Here is a 22,361-nt window from a genome sequence, read left to right on the forward strand (position 1 = left end):
GCGGACCTGAACAGCAGTGGGATGGCGGACGGTCCCGGCTCCTTCTACGGCGTGAGCAGCCAGTACAGCAGCCATGAGAACATGACCATCACCGTATCCACCAAAGTCTGCTCCTTCGGCAAGCAGGTGGTGGAGAAAGTAGAGGTAGTCAGACACATCCCACCTCTCTCTATACATTGTGGACCATTCTTTTTTCAGCTCTAGTTATTTTTTAACACTGGCATTGTGTAGGTATGATCATGTTGTGTTGTCTAAGCTTGTTCTGTAGCCAGGTTTCTACATTCATTTCTTTTTCACTCATTTCGTTCCTATGCTATTTTATATTTACCCTTCCTTTCTCATTTATGCTCCCACTTCGTCCCCTCTCTCTCTCTCTCTCTCTCTCTCTCTTATTCCCCCTCTCTCTCTCTCTCCGTCTACTTCTCTCCTCTCAGACAGAGTACGCTAGGATGGAAGGAGGGAGGTATGTGTACAGGATCCACCGCTCGCCAATGTGTGAATACATGATCAACTTCATCCACAAGCTTAAACACCTGCCTGAGAAATACATGATGAACAGTGTGTTGGAAAACTTCACGATTTTACAGGTACGTCAGTTTTCTCACGTTCACAGACCTTTTTATTGTAACAATATGGAATGTTTAGTAAGCCTTGAAAGGCATGCATTCACATATTTTTTTTGGTTATGACTCACGATAAGGATTTATTTGTGTTTTTGAGCCCTCATGTGAAGTATGTTGTTGTCGTGAAAGAAAATGGGATAGGGTTGAAATCTCAGGATAATGAAAATAGCTTTCCTGTGACAAAGCCAAGTTTTCATTTTTGGAATTGCATTGAGTTAACATGAGATCTCATACCGTTATTATCTTACAATAATATGTCGAATCTTAATTGAAATCTTAAAGGTACAGTGTGTAGGATTATGGGGGATCTGTTCTAGAACATAGTATTCAAAAATATGATTTCATTAATGTGTGATTACCTGTAATTATGAAAGGTGTTTTTATTAGTTTAGAATGAGCCCTTCATATTTACATAAGCAGTGGTTCCTCTTCCACAGAGTTCACCATGATGTGCCGCCATGTTGCTACAGCAGCCCAGAAGGGCCAAACCTAAATACTAGCTCCTGAGAGGGCCATTCATGTGTTCATGGCACTCGATGGTCACTGTAGGTTCTTCTACACTACTGTAAAGGGAAGGGTATTCAGATAGATAGATAGATAGATAGATAGATAGATAGATAGATAGATAGATAAAACTTTATTGCCACACAACAATGTTTGGTGGTATTCTTTTGTCAGAGGTAGCTCAGGCCAGTAGGAGGGGAGAGAAGGGGGTAGGAAAAACAAAAATAAAAAATAAAAATACTCCAGGTCAGCTTTGGGAGTTCAGGAGTCTGATAGCAGAGGGGAAGAAGCTGGTATTGAAGCGTGCCGTTCCAGTTTGCATTGATCTGTAGCGTCTAGTTGGTTTAAATTCAGCAACCTCTAGATGCTACTAAATTGTGCCGCCATGTTGCTACAGCAGCACAGAAGGGCCAAACCTAAATACTAGCATGTGTTCATGGCACTTGACGGTCACTGTAGGTTCTTCTACCCGATTGTAAATGGAGGAGTATTCAGATGGTTTCCATTCAGCAACCTCTGGATGCCACTAAATCCTACACAATTCACCTTTAAGAAAACAAATCAAATGAAAGCATTAGCATTAGCATGTCAGGACAGCAGCTACATGTTATATGATTGTTATGGCATTTGGGGAATTCAAAGTGTAAAGAAGATTCCACGACAGCAACAAAGGTTTAAAATAGAAAACTTATGTCCAGTTTATGAGCGGAGTGCAGCCCTTCTTTCTAGGCCACGAGTTTACGTCAACACAGTGATCATTTGTATCAACTAATCAGGGCTGTTTCGTAACATGTTGCTAGATCCTCAGTTCCAAGGTTTTGACACTTTGCATGGCATTCAAATTCAATGTCCTCTTCCCTACTCCTCTAAGAAACCACAACTTTCAATCACGCCTTCTCTTCTGAACAGGGATATAAATAAATACTAAAGATGTTTACAGACACAAATTATACGTAACTGTACATACCTTTCCCAGAACAGTGAATACATACAGTATGTTTTGTTTTTAAACACTCAAAATACAGTGGCATAGTTTGCAGTCTAAATTCTGCTCTTAGATTCATGCATGTTTTGTGTGAACAACTCAAAAACAGAAATGTTCTAATACATTATTATAACATCTACTTTATATAAGTATTACATTATTTATCCATATATTTTACTCTAAATGCTGATATGCATTCTGTCCAATTTCTGGCAGGTTGTGACGAACCGGGAGACCCAGGAGACGTTGATGTGTATAGCGTTCGTGTTTGAGGTGTCAACGAGTGAACACGGAGCTCAATACCACGTGTATCGTCTCATCAAGGACTGAGGCTCCTGGGGGAGAGGGAGAGGGAATGAACTTAAGTGAGCATCCGAGTGATGCTCCTGGGGGAGAGGGAGAGGGACTGGACTTAAGTGAGCATCCAAGTGATGAATGCCACCAAGGAAGAGGGAGAGGGAATGAACTTAAGGGAGCATCCTAGTGATAAATGCCACCAAACCACAGACTGCCCAACATCAAAAACAAAGCAAACGGTTGACAACAACATGTATTTTTTTTTCAATCTCCTCAAAGAACATTGTACAATAGGAAAACATGGATGAAGTTTCATGTCAAGAAGAATTGATTGATTGAGTTGAGCTTAATTGGCTTCTCCTTTTTCCTCTTTTTTTTTTTTTTTACAAGACGCATATTTAAATGCTTAAATGACAAAATTGGTCGTGTTGGTTTTGTTTCTTATCAATACAAATGTTTCACATTGTATTTTACATCTTTTTTTTTACTGAAAGTTGATGGTTAAGAATGTTTATTATTTCTCTTCAAAGGCAAAACAATTTGTTTTCTCCTCATGTGATACACATGCTGCGACACATAGGTTTGAGAATGTGCAGACCATGGGTAAGGGGCTAACTAAAGGTTTACATGCATTTTAGTATTTCAACGATAGTGATAATGAAAATGGCAAAAATCAAAGTTATAGTAGATTTGTTATTATTATTTTTTCTTTTTTAAAGTAATAATGTAAACAGGCAGATGCTTCTGTCCAAAGATGAGTTTTGCTGAATCGCCATTCTGAAGTGCCTTTCGACTACCTCTTGATGTGCAGGGGTGGAGAGAGGAGGCGAGGGGTAACACACTACACTCTTCTGACGTCTGACCGCGACAAAGTGCCTCGTCGCCCTCGACCGCCCCACCCCCACCCTCAAGCACACGTCTTCACCTTCGCTGGCACATGCCTCACAGACAGGTCGAACTAGATGACCAACACTAGCTGATTGGTCGAAACTAGATGACCAACACTAGCTGATTGGGGAGATTGGTCTGGACGCAAGGGACCTGGTCTCTATCTGGCTTTAACACGAAAGCCTTGCTAGGCACAACCCTCTTCAGGGCCTGATACTGTGTGCAAGCATCAGCGAATCTTTCTACAGTGCTCTGATCTGAAACAGCTGTTACCTTTTTCCTCAATCCACCTGGGTGTGACTTTGCTACGGCATCTTGCCCCCTCTGGTATCACAGTGACTCATGCCCTAATGGGCCTGTCTGGCCCCGACACACAAAAGCACTAGAGCCTCAGCCTTGCCCAACAGGGCCCACTCTCTCAAAGACGGACAAACCCAAACACTTTGACCCCTGTGGCTTAGTGACAGCATGACATGAGCATTGTGCTCCATTGTGTACACTGTCAGTATCTGGGGAAAAGCAAACACGTCCTTTTTGTCTGGAATGGAAAAGACGGGGTAGGTTTAGTGGGTGAGTGAGAGTACACACTCATTGGATGAAAGCCAAGAGTGGAGGAAGACAAGCCAAGGTGAGAGAATGTAAACATTGCCATGGAAACAGACAAAGGGAGGGGGAACCTTTAGAATCTTGGCCATCTGGCCCTAAAAGAAATCACCACTCTGTCCAATATGTGAAAACTCATGTTGGAGTGATGGCAAGGTTTTTATTTTTGTTTGTTAGTTTGTTTTCTTTTTTTGTTTGTTTTTGTTTTCTTTTATTTCATAAGCCCACTCCTTCCTTACCTCCCTCAGTGGACACCCCTATACATCTCCCAAATGGTACTTTCTCGACGTTTTCGATTTTTTTTTTTTTTAATGGAATTTGTGCTATTTGTGGTGTGTGCATAAATTTGGTCGTATGACGAGGATAATTTTATTGTTGGATGTGTGTGTTTAAATAACAGTCTTTTGTTCTGCGTTGAGTACTTTAAAACTGCAAGGATAATTAACAACCTCCACTTCTCAGGGCTTCCCCTTTTAGAAATAAATAATATTTTTTAATAATGTTTTATATATAATAATAATTGATTATTGATGTGCTCTGCAGAATACTGACACATGTTCTCCAGTCTTTAGTGTAGAAATGAACCTGAGGTTGTCTGACTTGAACCTGAAGTGGCCCTTATTGAACCAAGCACCAGTCACTGAGAGCGACGACAATGCTGTGTAAAATGAGAGGGAGAGAATCACTGGTTTCCATGGAAGTATAAGTTGGTAAATGGTTAGTTTTTTTGACTATGGTGGGGGGAGAGCCAAACCACTGTGAATTTTATTGAATGTACTTGGACATGTTAGTCAAGGTGATGATGTCTTACATCTAAGAAACTGCAGACTATGTGTGTGTACATTGAATTGGCCTAACAATGTCTAATATTCATTTTGTTTGTTAATGTCACAAATAATGTTTTGACACTGGTTTGGGGCGTATCATCTTAAAGTATTCCAAGATGCTTGTACAGTTTGTCCGCATTTTTTGAGGGGTGGAATGCCTGAAAGTCCTTTGGAGTGACATCAAGCAACTGAAAAGCTTTTCTACCAAAGTTAATATGTGATGCATCTGCAGTGATATATCAAGCAACCAAAGGCTTAAAAATAACTTTGTGTTGTTACCGTGATCAAAATCTTAAACAGCAACTACAAAAACAACAACAAATAAAAATATGTGCACTGTTTTAATTATTCTTATCATGAGACCATTACCTAAGTTTATGTGTGCCAGAGTCTTTGGAACAGTGGGTCAGATGTTTGTGGAAGAACGTCCATCCACTGTCCAACACAGGTGTACAGACACAGACAGGTAACATGAACGTATTGTAGCAAACCGCATGTCATGGACTTTAACTCCAGAAGAATGGACTGACTCACCCTACTCAGCACCATTTTCAACATCAGAACTCAGAAAAAGCTTTAAATGACTGCTGCCTTGTGTAGCTATTTTTTACTGGCTCTTGTTTTTGTATTATTATTGTTATTATAATTATTATTATATATTTTTTGTTTTTGTTTGTTCCTTGACTTTCGATGGACGTTGTTTGCTTCCTTTGAAAACTGTGTGTTCATATTTTAAATATGTTGTAATCTAAATCTGGTGTGGGTGTTTTTTTGTTTTGTTTGTTTGTTTGTGTGTACTGGTTTGTTTGTCTTCTTTTTTTTTAGATTATGGTTCCTTGTGGCCTTGGTTACAATCTGTTTATTGTGATCTTGTATATTCTGTTACATGCAAAGTGAGGGGTGTGTATAATATAATCATAATGATACATATAATCTTTCAATAAAAGGTGCATGGTTCGTCATGGGCCATTTTTCTCCAGAGAATGTTCTGACTCTGAACTGATGTCATTATTTTTTTATGAAATAGACTTCGTTATTTTATAGAAATGTAAAAATATGCTAAGCTTAGTGGTCCAGTAGGCCAAGATACTCTGTGGTTCATTAGCAAATAAAAATAGATTTTTGTTTAGATTTGGGGTTAGGACTATACTCAATTATTTACAGTTATTTAATGGTCTGTTGGGAATCATATCAGGCCTACATAACTACGCCTACTGATAATTTGATTGAGAATCTGAGAAATGTCTAGTTAGAAAACTGGGTACTAGGAAACAACCTGAGTGAAAAATAAATGAAATATCAGTTTAAATGCTGACAGATCTTGGATAACCACTATCTGGGTTACCTCAAAAACACCATTACTAAATCTAATCAGTAGCCAATACATGTTTCTTGATAGCCTGACATAAACATCACAAATGCCATCTGCACTTAAGGCGAGACACGGCAGGTGAAATATCGATTTTTTCATGCCCTGGTCAAATTTGAGATTTTGGGCTAGTTTGCCCTATTAACTTGTTATCTTTCATACTACCATAAAGAAAACGTCAAAATTACACATTTAAGTGTCTGTTTCACTGCATTTAGTTCAGCCGCGGCATCCATTTTCTCCTAACTTTACCAAGAATTCTCCCTTGAACCACGTTCAGCGTTTCGTCTTTTTACACGACATCTGTCATGTCTGGAATGACTTTAACGCTATGAGCCTCGATCAGAAGGCTGTGTAATCCAAATATGGGCATTTCCTTTCTTTTCAGCAACCAATCCTGACTTTCTGAAGGGATTCATTGGCTGACGGCGCTTTTCTGCTAACGTGATTCGCTCAGTGCCCCACGTGTTGTCTTTAAATGCGGTTTTCTCAAAATGAGTGTTTTTTCATTTTTAGGTACACATTTCTCAGCCTATGTAGAACCTAGGTACACCACACTTCCCAGTTTCACACATAGCATTGTTATGAAGACATCTACAGATGGATTTATTTATAAATTGTTCCTGGCCAGATTTATGGGTCATTTTACCTGGAAATCATGGCGAAAATAGGGTTTTTAAGGCCACGGATAGTATATTTTGATTTCCCAGGTCATAAAAGCAGATATCCTAAAATCCATCTGAGTATTTTTTGTCATTTGATATATAAACAAAATAAAAAAAGAATTTTGGTCCTGGCTTTATCACAGTTTAAGATTCATGTACCTGAAATATATGCAAAAACGTGCATATTTAATGAGATCCAGCCTAATTAGCATAATTAAATATGCAAAATTCAAAAACTTGTAATACATTTTTTTCTTGTAATGATGTATGTAGTCAACTGGTAAAGTTTCATGGTGATCCCTTGTATTTACATTTTTTACCCTATTCACCTGCCATGTCTCGCCTTAACAAAGTAAGGAGCCCTTAATATGTTCAGAGGAACAGTCACCTCATTTGACTACAAATCCCAGCATCCTCTGCGGCCCCCTCGCTCCGTCACAAGTTGTCCACACAGTTGAAAATGAGGAAGGGAGTTTTCAGCCCCCATTCAATGAAGAAAGTGACACACTGACTTGCACGACCATAAACCACAAACAAGTCTTTTAAAGTGTTTTGTTGGTAATCTCTATTGGCATTTGGTTCGCTTTATGGACTGGTGAACCTGTAACGTTAGCCGAGCTTGCTAGCTGATTAGCTAACGATAGCTAGCCAACTGTTTACGGTAAGGTTTTCTGTTACAAACTTGAATTCACTTACAACGGAGCGTAAAGCTGATGGTCAGCAGTTCATGCTGCTATCTATTCAGAACAGTTTATGTTTACATTAGAAATATAACATACCCTTTATGATCAACAGGTTGTTTGTGTGTGTGTTATTAAGCAGTACATTGTCGTGGCAGTTTTAATTCCCTGACAATTTGCTAAATTTGCAAAACTTGATGAAGCTTTCAAACTGTTTATGATCTACGTCACAGATAAACATCGAGTTGTCGTCACCCTAAGGATAAATAATAACAGAAACTATAATTTTAAGCTTGGTTTACTTAGTAAGCTAGTTGTTTTAAACATCTTTAAATAAACGTTAGACATTAGTTGTGGGCTGGTCTACCTCCTGTCGCTTGTTTCAGTTTTGTCTGACAGCTGATAATAATGGAAACCTGCAATAGCCATAGGCTACGATATTCAGAAACGTGTAAAGTGAATATGTAGGTATTTGTTATGACAAATATGCATCATAGATTTCAGTGAAAACTCTTAATTGAAAGTCCTACCTTTTCAGCTTACAGCTCACCTAAGGGCTGTTTTATTTGAAGTTTTAAAGATGATTTATGCTATAAAGATATGTATGCCATAGTACAGGACATATAGTGGCATCATACATGTATTTCATGGTGTGATAATTTAAGTCATCACTCATTTTGCACAATTATGTTTGCAAACTATCAACATCAAAAGTCAAAGTAGGCCTTGTTGGAGATAATTTCAAAGCATTGTTAATGACTTAAGAATATGAATCAAGTGCCTTGTATTAATATATTCCTGTATGAATCATGTGCTTATGAAAGCAGAAACATAGCTCTTCTGTATGTGTGTCTGTGTGTTGAACTGAGATTATTAGCTGCCACTTAGTCTTATACGTACAAGAGCATGTTTAGACAAGAGGCGATAAGAAGGGACGAACTGTGCTTCTTCCAATCTTGTGCAAAACTTCCATTCGTGCCACGGACGTCAGAAATCCACCACGTGGTAATCCTGCTGATCTTAACATCTGTCTATATAAACCTTGTGCGAGGGGTTTATCATTGCTTCACTTTCAGCCTTGTGCTGGGAGGGGGAGCCTGATGGCAATTGTTTTTGTTTGTTTGTTTGTGTAATAAATATACTTTTATGCAGCTTCAGAGTCCTGAGGTAACTGGGGTGAATTTTCACCTAACGGGCCTTATGTATCTTCACCCTACCGTGAACCACCCTACCAGGAGTAGTTTTATTTTATAGTTTGTATTTGTTACTCAATGTTAGAACATCAAAGACAACCTGCTATCTTAGACTTAAACTAGTGTGTATGAGGTGCTCTAGCTACACATTGTTGATACTGTACTCTGCACCGTGTAGACGTCATACACATGTGCCAAACAGAACCCCAGACACTGTAAAGAACCGTAAAACTTAACTAGATACGTGTTCTCTGTGAGAGCAACTGCTCTCAGATTGAGACGCCTTTTTCTCTCCCCAGGAAGGCCTGTGAGGGTTGTGTACACGGTCGCCATGGTAGCCTCTCAGGTCTTTCACCCCTCGGGGGGTTGAGGTGCCATAGAGGCTAAGGACTGCGTTTTTTCGAGGGTGTTAGGGTGATAGAATAGGCAATGCCATGAGTTTGTGTGTGTGTGTGTGTGTGTGTGTGTTTGTGTGTGCTCAGAGGTTGTAGTCTGAGCTAAATATGTCCACCCACACCCCGCCCCCCTCCCCATTGTGGGAGCTCCCAGTGATTTCTCAGGACAAGTAGAAGATCTTTGCTAGGCATGGGATTTGAAGTGGTGAGTCCCAGCAGGCTGGCATTAAGGCTAGTTTGGTGTGTTGGATAAAGATCTCATCTTAAACAGAAGGAGCCAGATCTTGTCCAGAATCTGTTTGTATGTTTGCTGTGGGCTGTTTGTGATAGTGCTAAGTTTGACAACACTTTTCTATGTACTGAAATCACCTGGTGATATTGACTGTGGCTGCTGTAGAGTATGTGACTGTTTGGTTAAAGAAGCTTTCCATTGCGACACTTATGGCTGTCTATAGCTGTGGCATATCAGTAATAGCTGTTTTTGTTTCTTCATCTGTGATTTCAGAGATTTCCGTCTCCGCAACTGCACCAGTAGCTCCATTGTAGGGTGGGTTGCCGTGCCAACTTCAGCTTCTGCTGTCACCATGGCAACCAGCAAGTCTATGCATCTGCGGGTCTTCTCCCTCAACTGTTGGTGAGTTATGAGTTCATCAGATGAGTCTTTGGTTTTCTCAACAGGACAATGTTGTGTGTCTGTCTGTGTGTATCTGTCCTAGTCTCACCAGGGTGCGTGTTTGTGTGTGTGTGTGTGTGTGTGTGTGTGTGTGTGTGTGTGTGTGTGTGTGTTTATGTTTTGTTGTGAGTAAAGAAGTCATTAATGAGAGAATATGTTTTGGTCAGTGCAGACTAGGTGTCTGTGTGTCCATGTGGAAGAGAAAGAGGCATCCAGGTAGTGAATGCTGAAGTGTGTTGTTAGTTGGTGTGTGTGTGTGTGTGTGTGTGTGTGATTAGGGAATTCTAAACACAAATGATTCAGGTATGTTTAATAAGGCCAACCATAGCTGTGGGTGCAACCTGTGTGTGTGTTTGAACATGTGTATGTTTGAGATTAGATCATTTAGAGTGTGTGTGTGTGTGTGTGTGTGTGTGAGTGTGTGTGTGAGTGTGAGTGTGTGTGTGTGTGTGTGTGTGTGTGTGTGTGTGTGTGTGTGTGTGTGTGTGTGTGTGTGTGTGTGTGTGTGTGTGTGTGTGTGAGTTTGTGTGTGATAAGATCATTAAGAGGGTGTGTGTTTTTGTGTGTGTTTTTGTGAGATCATTAACAGGATGTGTGTGTGTGTTTGTCCTCTAGGGGTATCCGTTATATCAGTAAGCACTGTGTGGAGCGTTTCGTCATGATTGGAGATCTGCTGAGCAGAGAGGACTATGACATCGTCCTTCTGCAGGAGGTGAGGAATGCACACACACACACACACACACACACACACACACACACACACACACACACACACACACACACACACACACACACACACACACACACACACACACACACAAACACCACAGTCCCAAAGCATTCCCCTGCTCATAAACTCCTTGCATACACACACACACACAGTTAATGCAATGCTTACATTGTCACACACACACACACACTTCACACATACTCTCCTTATATAGTGCACCCCTCATATACTCACACCACGCACAAACACTCAACACCAACCCACAGCTGTCGTCAAACACAACTGTTGTCTAAAACATTCTCAGTACTTGGTAGGGCTTCCGGAGCCTATGGATTACTGGCAACGAAACATCCCCAAAGCATCTGCATCGACAGTAATTCAGGAGGTGGAGGAGTCGTTTAGTAATCGGCGAGGTTGCTAGTTCGATCCCGACTCCTCCTCACCAAGTGTCGAAGTGTCCTTGAGCACGACACCGAGCCCTTAACCGTTCCCAAAGCGCAGGTTGGCAACTTGGATAGTAGCCTCTTCTATCGGTGTATGCATGGCTAGCACGGGCAGCAAGGTGGCTCAGTGGTTAGCACTGTCGCCTCACAGCAAGGAGGGGCCGTAGGCGCTGATTGGTAGCCACGCTTCTGTCAGTCTGCCCCAGGGCAGCTGTGGCTACTGATGTAGCTTACCACCTCCGGTATGACTGTGTCTGAATGACTGGACTGGACTGGACTACTCTGTAAAGCGTCTTTGGGTATTTAGAGAAGCGCTATACAAAATTGAATTGATTGATTGATTGATTGATTGATTGATAGATGTCTGAGACCTTAATGTTGAAAGCGCCTTGAGTGCTCTCTGAGTCAACTCGGTCAATTTACCATCTGCTTCTCTGTGCCTCTGAATTTCTGGCTGTGAATCCAGCTCTCCTCTTTTTTCAACCACGGCCCATTGTGTCCTCTCTTGCCCCCCCCCCAGGCTTTGAACCCCCCTCTCGGATGTGTTGAATCTCTGTGGGCTATCCACACCTGTCACTCACAGGCCCATTCCCATCATGCACTGCATTCATGGAATAGGAGTAGTTTCCCAGAATGCCACGATGTTTGAGGTGTCTGACCCGCTCAAACTTCAGGTCTGTCATCTGCACCCAGGACCAGAGGGCTATTCCAGCTAATGGCAGAAATCACTTTAATTAAAGAAATACACCAACATTTATTTTTTGGCGCATCCTATAGGCTATATGTTTTCCTAAATGATTAGGCAATCAAATGTAACATCAAATGTATGGGAAGATATTTACTATCGATATATAATTAGGTATATTCTATGCTTCTCTGCTATTTATTTATACTTTACATGGTCGGCTATTTGTTTCCAGGACCGTTTCAGTTCCTGTTCTTGTTCTTGTTCTTGTTCTTGTTCTTCTTCTTGTTGTTGTTGTTGTTGTTGTTGTTGTTGTTGTTGTTGTTGTTCTTGTTCTTGTTCTTCTTCTTGTTGTTCTTCTTCTTCTTCTTCTTCTTCTTCTTCTTCTTCTTCTTGTTCTTGTTCTTGTTCTTGTTCTTCTTCTTGTTGTTCTTCTTCTTCTTCTTCTTCTTCTTCTTCTTCTTCTTCTTCTTCTTCTTCTTCTTCTTCTTCTTCTTCTTCTTCTTCTTCTTCTTCTTCTTCTTCTTCTTCTTCTTCTTCTTCTTCTTCTTCTTCTTCTTCTTCTTCTTCTTCTTCTTCGTCTAGCAGCACCCACTCTATGAAAAAGGCTACAAAACTCTCTCTTTTTTTGCCGTTGCACCTCAATGTTGTAACACTTAATAGATGATGTCTTCACAGGTTTGCCGAGAACTTGCTCAACTCTCGGTTTACCAACAGGGATTGATTGAGCAAATGCACAAACGGTCGCAACAGCTTCATGCAACTCCAAGTTCCGAGTTCATGCCAGGCCAGCTTAGCCATGCTTTCTGGAGCTCCCCTCTGGTATGGGGTATGGCCACTGGATCACCCCTCTGGTATGGGGTATGGCCACTGGATCACCCCTCTGGTATGGGGTTTGGCCACTGGATCACCCCTCTGGTATGGGGTTTGGCCACTGGATCACCCCTCTGGTATGGGGTATGGCCACTGGATCACCCCTCTGGTATGGGGTATGGCCACTGGATCACCCCTCTGGTATGGGGTTTGGCCACTGGATCACCCCTCTGGTATGGGGTTTGGCCACTGGATCACCCCTCTGGTATGGGGTTTAGTTAGGGTTATCAGCAGGTGAACTCTACTCCATATTCAATTCATGTCTGGAGAGTGATCATTTGCAAGCTGACTGATTAAAATCATTGACATCTAGGGCCCTAATTTCATTGACGGGCAGCGGACAACATGAACTAAAGCTCATTTAATGACTTGGTCATTTAATAAATGTAATTGAATCACAAAAATGTGAAGTAGAATCCTGCATTTTCTATGATCCATCCATTTTCTATCTGCTGTGGAAGTCTCTTCGTATCTCGTTTTCACCACCCAAAGACCTTGCCAGGCCCAGTCTCTGTGTGTGTGTGTGTGTGTGTGTGTGTGTGTGTGTGTGTGTTTGTGTTGTACAGATGACTAATTGTTGAAACTGTTGCAGGTTTGGAGTGAGAAAGATGCCCTCTACCTGAAGAAAACTCTCTCCAGTACCCATCCATACTCCCATCATTTCAAAAGGTAGGCTTCTCATATTTGTGTGCAGAGTGACGCAGACTCACCAATGCACAAGTACAAATGCCCACAAGGGGTGGGCTCTGTGTAGAACCTATGTGCAACTAAGGAAGTAGCTCAACGCCATTGCGGCTGGTGCTTTGGTGCGCTTCGATGTCACTTCTTGCCAGTTGTGCACCTCCCAATTTTTGTAACTTGACACATGCGACGTGGCTGCAGAGTTATATTGATGATGTAGTTTAACCGTCAAGGCATATAATCCCTATGTTCCTGCATTGATAGATCATAGCCATGCTTGGAGACACGGGCAACACCCGCGCCAAGTTACAGAAACTGGGAGGTGTGGTGTGATCAGTCGAAATGATGAAACGATGAAGACGCAGTGCGCGCCAGCAGAAATAAAGTCACTTTTGGCGTGCGCTGGCTTGCACAAAGACAGCAATGGCAAGCATAAATCCCCCTTTATGGTGCTGTGTCATCACAGTTCACACACAACGATCTGTCAAGTGTCATGGTGGCTTTACACCGCTGGCACAGTGCAAGAGTGCCGGAGTCCACAGAGGAAGTGATTATCTGGATGTGCTCACAGCGTGGGTCATAAAACAGGAACACGGCCCTGTGGTGGGGGATCACGGGGGTTCAAGTTGTGCTTAGTCAACAGAGATAGAAAGCCATGTGGGTCACAGTCTTAAAATGGTATCAGCTTTATGTTGTTTCTCACTCCCAGGGTGTGAGTGCCGATCATTTATTTCATACACATTTAGTAAAACTGCTCACTGATACTGCTATCAAGGCAGTGTTTGAAATCAATTAAACTCATTGACATGCTGTGTTACAAATGTCTTGTGCTCTACCTTTATTGGTAGGTTAGAGTGTTATTTCATCGTTGGTATGGCTACAAAGTGAACAGTGCCGGCACACAATGATGATGTATTAAAATGTTCATGTTTGATGTTTTGTAGTGGAGTCATAGGCAGTGGGCTGGCCGTCTTCTCCAAGCACCGCATCCATGATGCATTTCTGTACCGCTTCTCTGTGAATGGATACCCCTACAAGGTGAGTAGTCCTCTTTAGTTAGAACCTTAAGTTGGACAGAACTGGAACGATCCATTCTATTACATTCATCCAATCTAGCGTGAAAGGTTAGGAAGGTCAGTTTTGTGATCTTGATGGTAGAAAATACGTGTGTCTGTGTGTTTGTGTCTGTCTGTGTGTGTGTGTGTTTGTTTGTGTGTGTGTGTGTGTGTGTCTGTGTGTGTGTGTGTGTGTGTGTGTGTCTCTGTGTGTGTGTGTGTCTCTCTGTGTGTGTGTGTGTGTGTGTGTGTGTGTGTGTGTGTGTGTGTGTGATAGGTCCAACATGGAGACTGGTTCGGAGGGAAGGCTGTTGGAATGGTACAGATGAAGATCGGTGGGTTGATGGCCCATATCTACGTCACACATGTGAGTGGGGCTGTGTGGGTGTGTGTAAAGAACATTTAAAAATGTACATGGTGTGTATGCAAAGAGACAAGCAATCTACTGTATATGAGGTGTGTGTGTGACGCACATGTCTTTCAAGGGGTTTAACCTAAACATTTGATTCTTTTTTAAAAGCATGCCAGGATATCTTTTAACTTCGAGGATATCCAAGATTGCATTAACCCATTAGAGGTTCATTCCTGCTTCCTTGCTTGTACAGAAAATAATCAGGCATATGCGCCTCTCTTCCAATAAAAGGAATGTGATATTTGTTGTCAGATGGATAAATCCTACTTGGGCTGTGATTGTTTGTTTATGATTGGCGCATTCAACTGTTCCCCTGTCAAAGAAGAATATGTCGCCACGCAATATCCAAAGTCCACGCCTCATGGCGATAAATCACCCACCCATGTGGAATAGGCCAGCTGTTAAGCCATCAAAATAGGGCCCTCTATGTGTGTAACGAGGGTGTGTGTGTGTGTGTGTGTGTGTGTGTGTGTGTGTGTATGCCTGTGAGTTTGTGTGTGCATGCCTGTGTGTGTGTGTGCATGCCTGTGTGTGTGTGTGTGTGTGTGTGTGTGTGTGTGTGTGTGTGTCCGTGTATATGTGACATTGCTGACTGTCTATATCCCTCCAGCTTCATGCAGAGTACTGCAGGGAGAAGGATGCCTATCTGCCCCATCGAGTCGTTCAGGCCTGGGAACTGCAACACTTCATCCGGTACGGAAACCATGGCCACAGTCACCATGACATCATGGCCACCATGGCCACAGGACAGTTGCATCACATTAACTGTCCAGTCCAGTCCAATCACACACTTCACTCAGCTTCGTAGTTTGACAGTCATGACAGTTCTCTACAACGCAAATAAAATGTAAATTATGTAAATAAATCTAGATGAGCACTTATTTTGGAGGTTTGTTCTGGTACGGAACTTACATACAGTATATGTAACATATTAACAGTCTGATCCAGTCTAATCCAGTCAGGACTAATAAGGTTTACTAACTCAATCTGTACTTTGCACTGGATTTGGAGGTGGGCTTTGCTACAGTTCTCATCTGTGTGTGTGTGTGTGTGTGTGTGTGTGTCTGTCTGTCTGTCTGTCTGTCTGTCTGTCTGTCTGTCTGTCTGTCTGTCTGTCTGTCTGTCTGTCTGTGCAGGCACACCTCCAGAGGGGCCGACCTGGTGGTCGTGGGGGGCGACTTCAACATGCACCCCCAGGACCTGGGCTGCCGTCTGCTGCGCACCTCCACCGGCCTGAGGGACTGCTACACGGAGACGGACAACTTTGACGTGAGTTTTCTCAGAGTGTCGCACAACGAGAGGAGATTACAGATAGCCTGCTTTCACAACAGATGGAAGAGAGAAGATTCAAACCAAATTGAAACCCTACAGCCTAAGGGTTCGAATACACATAAGCGTTTTTTTTAGAACAGGACGCTAGAAAATGCATTGATTCCTATGGTTTGGCGCGCTTTGCGTGAAAGCGCGCCGTATCATAGGAATCAATGCATTTCATAGCGTCCCGTTTTAAAAAAAACGCTTATGTGTATTTGAACCCTAGCGAAGCAGCAAGATGCTGATCACTGATTTGACCTTTGACCTCAGGCAACAGGCTGATATACTGAATACCTGTGCTGTACTAAGAGAACTGCTTTGGATAGAAGTACCTGCTAAATCATTAATTGTATCATTTAATGTAATCATTTATACATTTTATTGTAATCATTTCATTATAAATTGAAGTGTTGACACGTCTGTAAAATGCTTTTATCATTGTTCCAGGGCTGTGAGAATGGACACACTCTCATAGCTAACAACCCCTTCATCAATGAGAAAGAGCTGCACCCTTTTGAGAAGGGCATTCGCATCGACTACATTCTGTTTAAGGTGAGCTTGTGTGGAGATCCACAACGCACATATATCCTGAGTTAATGTTTCAGCACCTCCTAGTAGCCAAATAACACACATATATACAGTGAATCAGTGTCAGCACCTCTCTAGCCAAACAAGTATAACCACAAGTATAAGTAGCACCCTCCGGTGACAGTCTTGTGTAAAAGCAACATATATGGGACACATAGACAATAGGCATTGGAAATTGTTAATATATTAAAGTGTCTGATAATTGATCTGTGTCTGATGTGTGTGTGCGCGCGCGCGCGTGCGTGCGTGTGTGTGATGCCTCAGGGGTCCAAGCGTGTAGAGATAAAGTGTGAGTCTCTGAGCACTACCAAGGGGTCGTGTCCGGGTCGGGCCTTCCCCCTGTCGGACCACGAGGCCCTGAGTGCCCATCTCCTGCTTGTGCCCTCGCACCCCGGCAGCCACCAGGGGGAGCCAGAGAGCAGCGAGGAGGACACAGGTACTCAACTACTCACCCGGGGGAATAAAGCACCCAACTCTTCAGAGAGCACCTCCCTTCCTAACTGGCACCTTGACTAAGTGCTTAACTTGCACTTCAGCAGTTACATTCCTGCACTTCTGTTTCTTTCTTTGTCGTTTTTCTATTTGTTATGTAAAGTAGTATTTATTGTTACACCAGGTTTTTGTTGCTCTTAGCTTGACTGTCCCCACCCTTGTACGTCGCTTTGGACAAAAGCGTCTGCTCAACGGCTAAATGTCAATGCAAGTTCACAGCCGTGGGTTATACAATGAAGAGAGAAACAATACAGTCTTCAACCTAGTGATCCCAACCACCAGGCTAGACTTTAGACAGAGAACGGATCCACCACTTAAGAACTGCATGGGTGCTGCCAGCTTAACAATCCGCACAGGCATGCTTTGGTGTGACCAGCAAACAGTGTATGTGAACATCACATTTACATTTACATTTATTCATTTAGCAGACGCTTTTATCCAAAGCGACTTACAAGGATGTATACACATTTTACATTTACACTGATGGCACACTGCTCATCAGGAGCAATAAGGGGTTCAGTGTCTTGCTCAAGGACACTAGCAACCTTCTGATTACTAAACGACTTCTCTACCTCCTGTACCACTGTCGCCCCACTCCACTTTTCAACCAGATAAACCGGCTGCCAAAGTTCATATACTATCGAGAGTATGCAAACACCTCTCAACAACGTGGCCCATTCTTCTGGGTAGTTAAAGTACACAGACATGATTTACACAGCAGGTGTTACATGAGCAGACCACTGAAGCATCTCAAACCAAACACATGCCGTTCATACAGCAAAGATCATTATTTGCTTTGTTTTGAGTAGTTGTTTATCTGATGGGTGCAGATGTTTACTTCATGTATACTATACATTGATGCTGTACAGTATATGTCTAAGTGGTTGTATAGTATATGTCTAAGTGGTTGTAGTATATGACTAAGTGGTTGTACAGTATTATGTCTAAGACAGTGGTGTTCCTCCTCCCGTGGCAGGTAAGCTGGCTGAGTTGGTGGACCTGGTGACGGAGGCACGTACGGAGGTGAAGGTGGGGGTGCACTGCGCCCAGCAGAAGCGCTACGGCGCGGCGCGCACCGGCGGCATGGGACTGGCGCTGCTACTGCTGGAGCTGGCCATAGCGGCGGTGCCCTGGCTGTCCGCGGCGGCCGCGCAGCACCCGTTCCCGCGCGCCTCCTTCTACCTGCTGGGGGCGCTGTGCTTCTGCCTGCTGCTGTGCGCCGTGGTGCTCTGGCTCTTCCACAGCACCGAGCTCAAGGCCCTGCAGAGCGCCGATGACCACATGAGGCTCGCCGCCGCCAGCCTGCAGGAGCAGCTCCGGGGGAGGACGCCGCCGCCCCCGCAACACGCCCACGGGGAAGACCCGACCAATCAGGACGCCTGCAGTAAGGAGCTCCGGGGGAAGACGCCGCCCCAACAACACGCCCACGGGGAAGACCCGACCAATCAGGACGCCGGCCTTAAGGAGGACTAAGGGGAGGGGTTAAGAGGGTTTTTTTTTACCCTCTGACTGAATCAGCTGAAGCCGGCTCTAAGACCCCAGTGAAAGCTCCTGACTTTGGTAGATCATTTGATATCAGAATTCTTTTAGGTTCTACTCTCTTGACTGTTCTTTTTTACTATGTATTCTGTGTCTCAAAGGGACCAATTTTCCCCTCCAGCTGCATCAGTAGTAGAGTGAGACGTATGAATAAGCTGCATCAATAGCAGAGTGAGACGTCTTAATAAGCTGCATAGGTAGCAGAGTGAGACGTCTTAATAAGCTGCATCGGTAGCAGAGTGAGACGTCTTAATAAGCTGCATCAGTAGGAGAGTGAGACGTCTTAATAAGCTGCATCAGTAGCTGAGTGAGACGTCTTAATAAGCTGCATCAATAGCAGAGTGAAACGTCTTAATAAGCTGCATCAGTAGCAGAGTGAGACGTCTTAATAAGCTGCATCGGTAGCAGAGTTAGTCGTATGAATAAGCTGCATCAGTAGCATAGTGAGACGTCTTAATAAGCTGCATCAATAGCAGAGTGAGACGTCTTAATAAGCTGCATCGGTAGCAGAGTTAGTCGTATGAATAAGCTGCATCAGTAGCATAGTGAGACGTCTTAATAAGCTGCATCAATAGCAGAGTGAGACGTCTTAATAAGCTGCATCGGTAGCAGAGTGAGACGTCTTAAAAAGCTGCATCGGTAGCAGAGTTAGTCGTATGAATAAGCTGCATCAGTAGCATAGTGAGACGTCTTAATAAGCTGCATCAATAGCAGAGTGAGACGTCTTAATAAGCTGCATCGGTAGCAGAGTGAGACGTCTTAAAAAGCTGCATCGGTAGCAGAGTTAGTCGTATGAATAAGCTGCATCGGTAGCAGAGTGAGACGTCTTAATAAGCTGCATCAGTAGCAGAGTGAGACGTCTTAATAAGCTGCATCGGTAGCAGAGTGAGACGTCTGAATAATGTGACTGAGCTTAGAGGCTGGAGGACTAAATCTCCTGTCAACCTTTTCGCTCAAAGTAGCCCTGCCCTCCTCAGGAATGATGTGTGTTACCATGGTGATAGAAGCAGACTGTCTTACTCCTCTATTCAGCACTCTGGTGCTGCTGTGGTGATGGTCCAAGACTGTTTTACCTCTTCCACCAGCCTCCTGAAGTTTCCCTCGACTTAAGTTTCTGCTTCCTGTTTAAAGCCCTGCAGGACAGCGGCTCTTTTGGACAAGCCAGCATTACCCCCCCCCTCCTCCCACACACACACACACACACACACACACACACACACACACACACACACACACACACTCTCCCTTCTTTCTCTGACCTCCCCTGCCTCCTATCCTCTCTACTGCACTATTCATCTTTTCCTCTTTACGAAGCTCACCGCCACCGTTGATGACATCAGAGTCCTCCACACACACCCCCACCCCCCCCCCCCCCCCCCTCTCGTCTTCCTTCTTCCTTTCCCCCCTCCTTCGTGCCCCTCGAACTCCTCGTTCTCTACCCCTCTATATCATATATGACCTATATGACCACTTTTGAATACCCACTCTCATTCTGTTTGTGTTTTAAATAAGTGGAATCATATCCTGTGCTTCTTCTTATGGTTCACTCATCATTGTCTGTGAGAGTTGTTTTACTTCCATTTGCACCAAACTGATCAAGTTTTGGCACGCATCGTGGTTCTGCACTTACGGGAAAATGAAGCGTCACGCGTGCACTGCCTTTCCTCTTTCTCACAGTCTCCTTTGAGAACAAGTGAGAACTTGTCAGCGGCCTGCACCCACATTTTAACTGCACTCGTCATTGGCACCCACATTTTTAACTGCACTGGTCAGTGGCACCCACATTTTTAACTGAACTCGTTAGCGTCCGACACCCTAATTTTTAACTGAACTCGTTAGCGGCCGACACCCTAATTTTTAACTGAACTCGTTAGCGGCCGACGCCCACAATTTTAACTGAACTCGTTAGCGGCCGACACCCACATTTTTACCTGAACTGAGCAAGATTTGTGACTGAAGCAGAACACTTGGAACAGCCAAAATAGAATCTACCACAACTAAAACATTTTCTTCAAAAATCATGGTCATATTTTTCTGATGTTGCAAGCAATCCATTGTCCTGATAATATGTTATTATTGTATTATTGTACATATCTTCTGTAATGAAGGACACATTTATAAAACATATAAATAAATAATGATTTCTTCTATCTATGAAGCAGGCCCTTATTTATGTGCGACGGAGGAAGAGGATCGGGGTAGATCTACTCTTGAACATAATGAGACCCCTCTTAGCAAGGGCCTTCATTGGTTTGTGGTTTCCGCTCAGTCAAAGGTCAGGATATTGGGCTGCTGCTATTCCGGTACTCCTCAGCAGGGGGCACTGTTGGCCAAGACTATGGAGAGGTATCTATTGACAGTCTGGGTTAGGCCACCTTAATCCGCTTTGTAAATGTAAAAAGAATCTCTAATCTCTACTTCTTCAGAGACGAGAAGAAGAGAAAGGTATATGACTGTACAGACACATTTTCTATGCCGTTTATTGGGTAACAGACGCAGGTGTATCCATGGACGGATTAAGACACCATGGACCCCCCTCTGGGCCTGAACATGTGAAAGCCCCCCCCCCCCCCTTTGTGCGCACGCAGAAATTGTGCGCTCGCAAATCATTACTTAAGTGTAATCAATTTTTAATCTTTTTTTTCAACAGCACAATGACTAATTTCACCTGTACCTCAACAGGATTTACAGCGCACACACACATTTTCTAACACAGCACAGGTACACTCAATTAAAGCAAATTAACAAAATACCTCTTTCAGCCACAAATATGAGATACATGTATAACAGCGACTTCACAGAGAGGCTCTGGCTTAGGGGCCCCCTGAGCCCATGGGCCCCTGGGCCTGTGCTCGGTGGGCCGAATCGGTTTTCCATCCCTGGGTGTATCTCTGGTGGATTCCCTTCCCATGTTGTCAGACCCTTAGAATAACAATTACGATCCTGTCAATCGCTAAAACTTTCGTGCTCTCTAGACCTAGAGGACAGCTACTGGATAAGCCCCATCTTATTTACATGTCATAATTCAGTGTTATTCCCCCTCTCAGCTACTCCTCTGACAAGCTCCTGTTCTCTCAGCGCCAAGAGATCGCAGTCAAGACCCTTCTTGTTGGTGGATCCTTGCGGCGGGCGGAATGCGGAATGGGGGCGGGTCGGGGGCTTGACCGGGGGATATTGCCTGTCTTCAAAACTTGAGAGCCCTGTATCTGGGTGTTTGTTATGGGCAACCGTAGGTGTTGGGCGTTGGCTTTCCCAGCGCAAGGTGAGGCGGGGGTCATGCTTCCTTGCTGTGACAGACTCCTCGTCATTTACAAAACTCGTCATTTACAAAACTCGCCAAACTGCGAACTTGCCCAGGGAGGCCTTAGAAAATGTAGAACTTTTTCAAATATACTATTTTTGCTCTGCCAACGGTGACAGCAGAATAATATAGGCTTCTTTGGTCCCGAGAATGGATATAGACTACCTGTAGGCCTAGTCCCACAGGCAGTTAGGCTAAACTCTGTGCAAGCTCAATACAATGAGGGAAAAGCGTCCAAATAACTCATTCATGTAATTTTGCATGAGCGTTATATTCACATTTTAACTGCCCTGTAGCTGGAGAAGCAGATGAGTTACAGGCTGTGCTGTTAAACCTGTTGCAAACTATTTCAGCTCTTTAGGCTACACAATTCAGTCGTCAGAACAGGTCTAAATGGTATGCAATTGCTGTATGTTCCAGAGAGCGCGTATGCGTGCTGTAACTTCGCATAGATGTTTTCAGTGCCTACATCGAAAAGGTTGACTATGGTAGAGATGGTCATACAGTTACGTCATTGCCACAACACACTCAGTGGAAATGGAATGT

The 22,361-nt window shown here is 43.4% G+C and overlaps 2 protein-coding genes across 2 annotated transcripts in view; both read left to right on the top strand.

Annotated features, from left to right (window-relative positions):
- The window catches only part of tead3b (TEA domain family member 3 b), a 68,653-nt gene extending 63,042 nt beyond the window's left edge, over positions 1 to 5,611 (top strand). The window contains exons 13-15 of the mRNA XM_080845728.1: positions 1 to 144; positions 435 to 587; positions 2,329 to 5,611. Coding sequence (XP_080701854.1) covers positions 1 to 144; positions 435 to 587; positions 2,329 to 2,442 — 411 coding nt within the window. The 3' untranslated portion in view covers positions 2,443 to 5,611. The remainder of the gene's footprint in view (positions 145 to 434; positions 588 to 2,328) is intronic.
- Positions 5,612 to 9,534: 3,923 nt separating this feature from the next.
- Positions 9,535 to 18,511, top strand: smpd2b (sphingomyelin phosphodiesterase 2b). The gene is made up of 10 exons (XM_080845710.1): positions 9,535 to 9,663; positions 10,318 to 10,414; positions 13,026 to 13,102; positions 14,059 to 14,152; positions 14,447 to 14,536; positions 15,192 to 15,274; positions 15,718 to 15,850; positions 16,343 to 16,447; positions 16,748 to 16,919; positions 17,952 to 18,511. Exons 1-10 carry the CDS (start codon positions 9,614 to 9,616, stop codon positions 18,446 to 18,448), a joined length of 1,398 nt encoding a protein of 465 aa, XP_080701836.1. The 5' UTR covers positions 9,535 to 9,613; the 3' UTR covers positions 18,449 to 18,511.
- The last annotated feature ends 3,850 nt before the right edge of the window (positions 18,512 to 22,361 follow it).

The sequence above is a fragment of the Sprattus sprattus genome (assembly GCF_963457725.1).
Source record: "Sprattus sprattus genome assembly, chromosome: 10".
Classification (NCBI taxonomy): domain Eukaryota; kingdom Metazoa; phylum Chordata; class Actinopteri; order Clupeiformes; family Clupeidae; genus Sprattus; species Sprattus sprattus.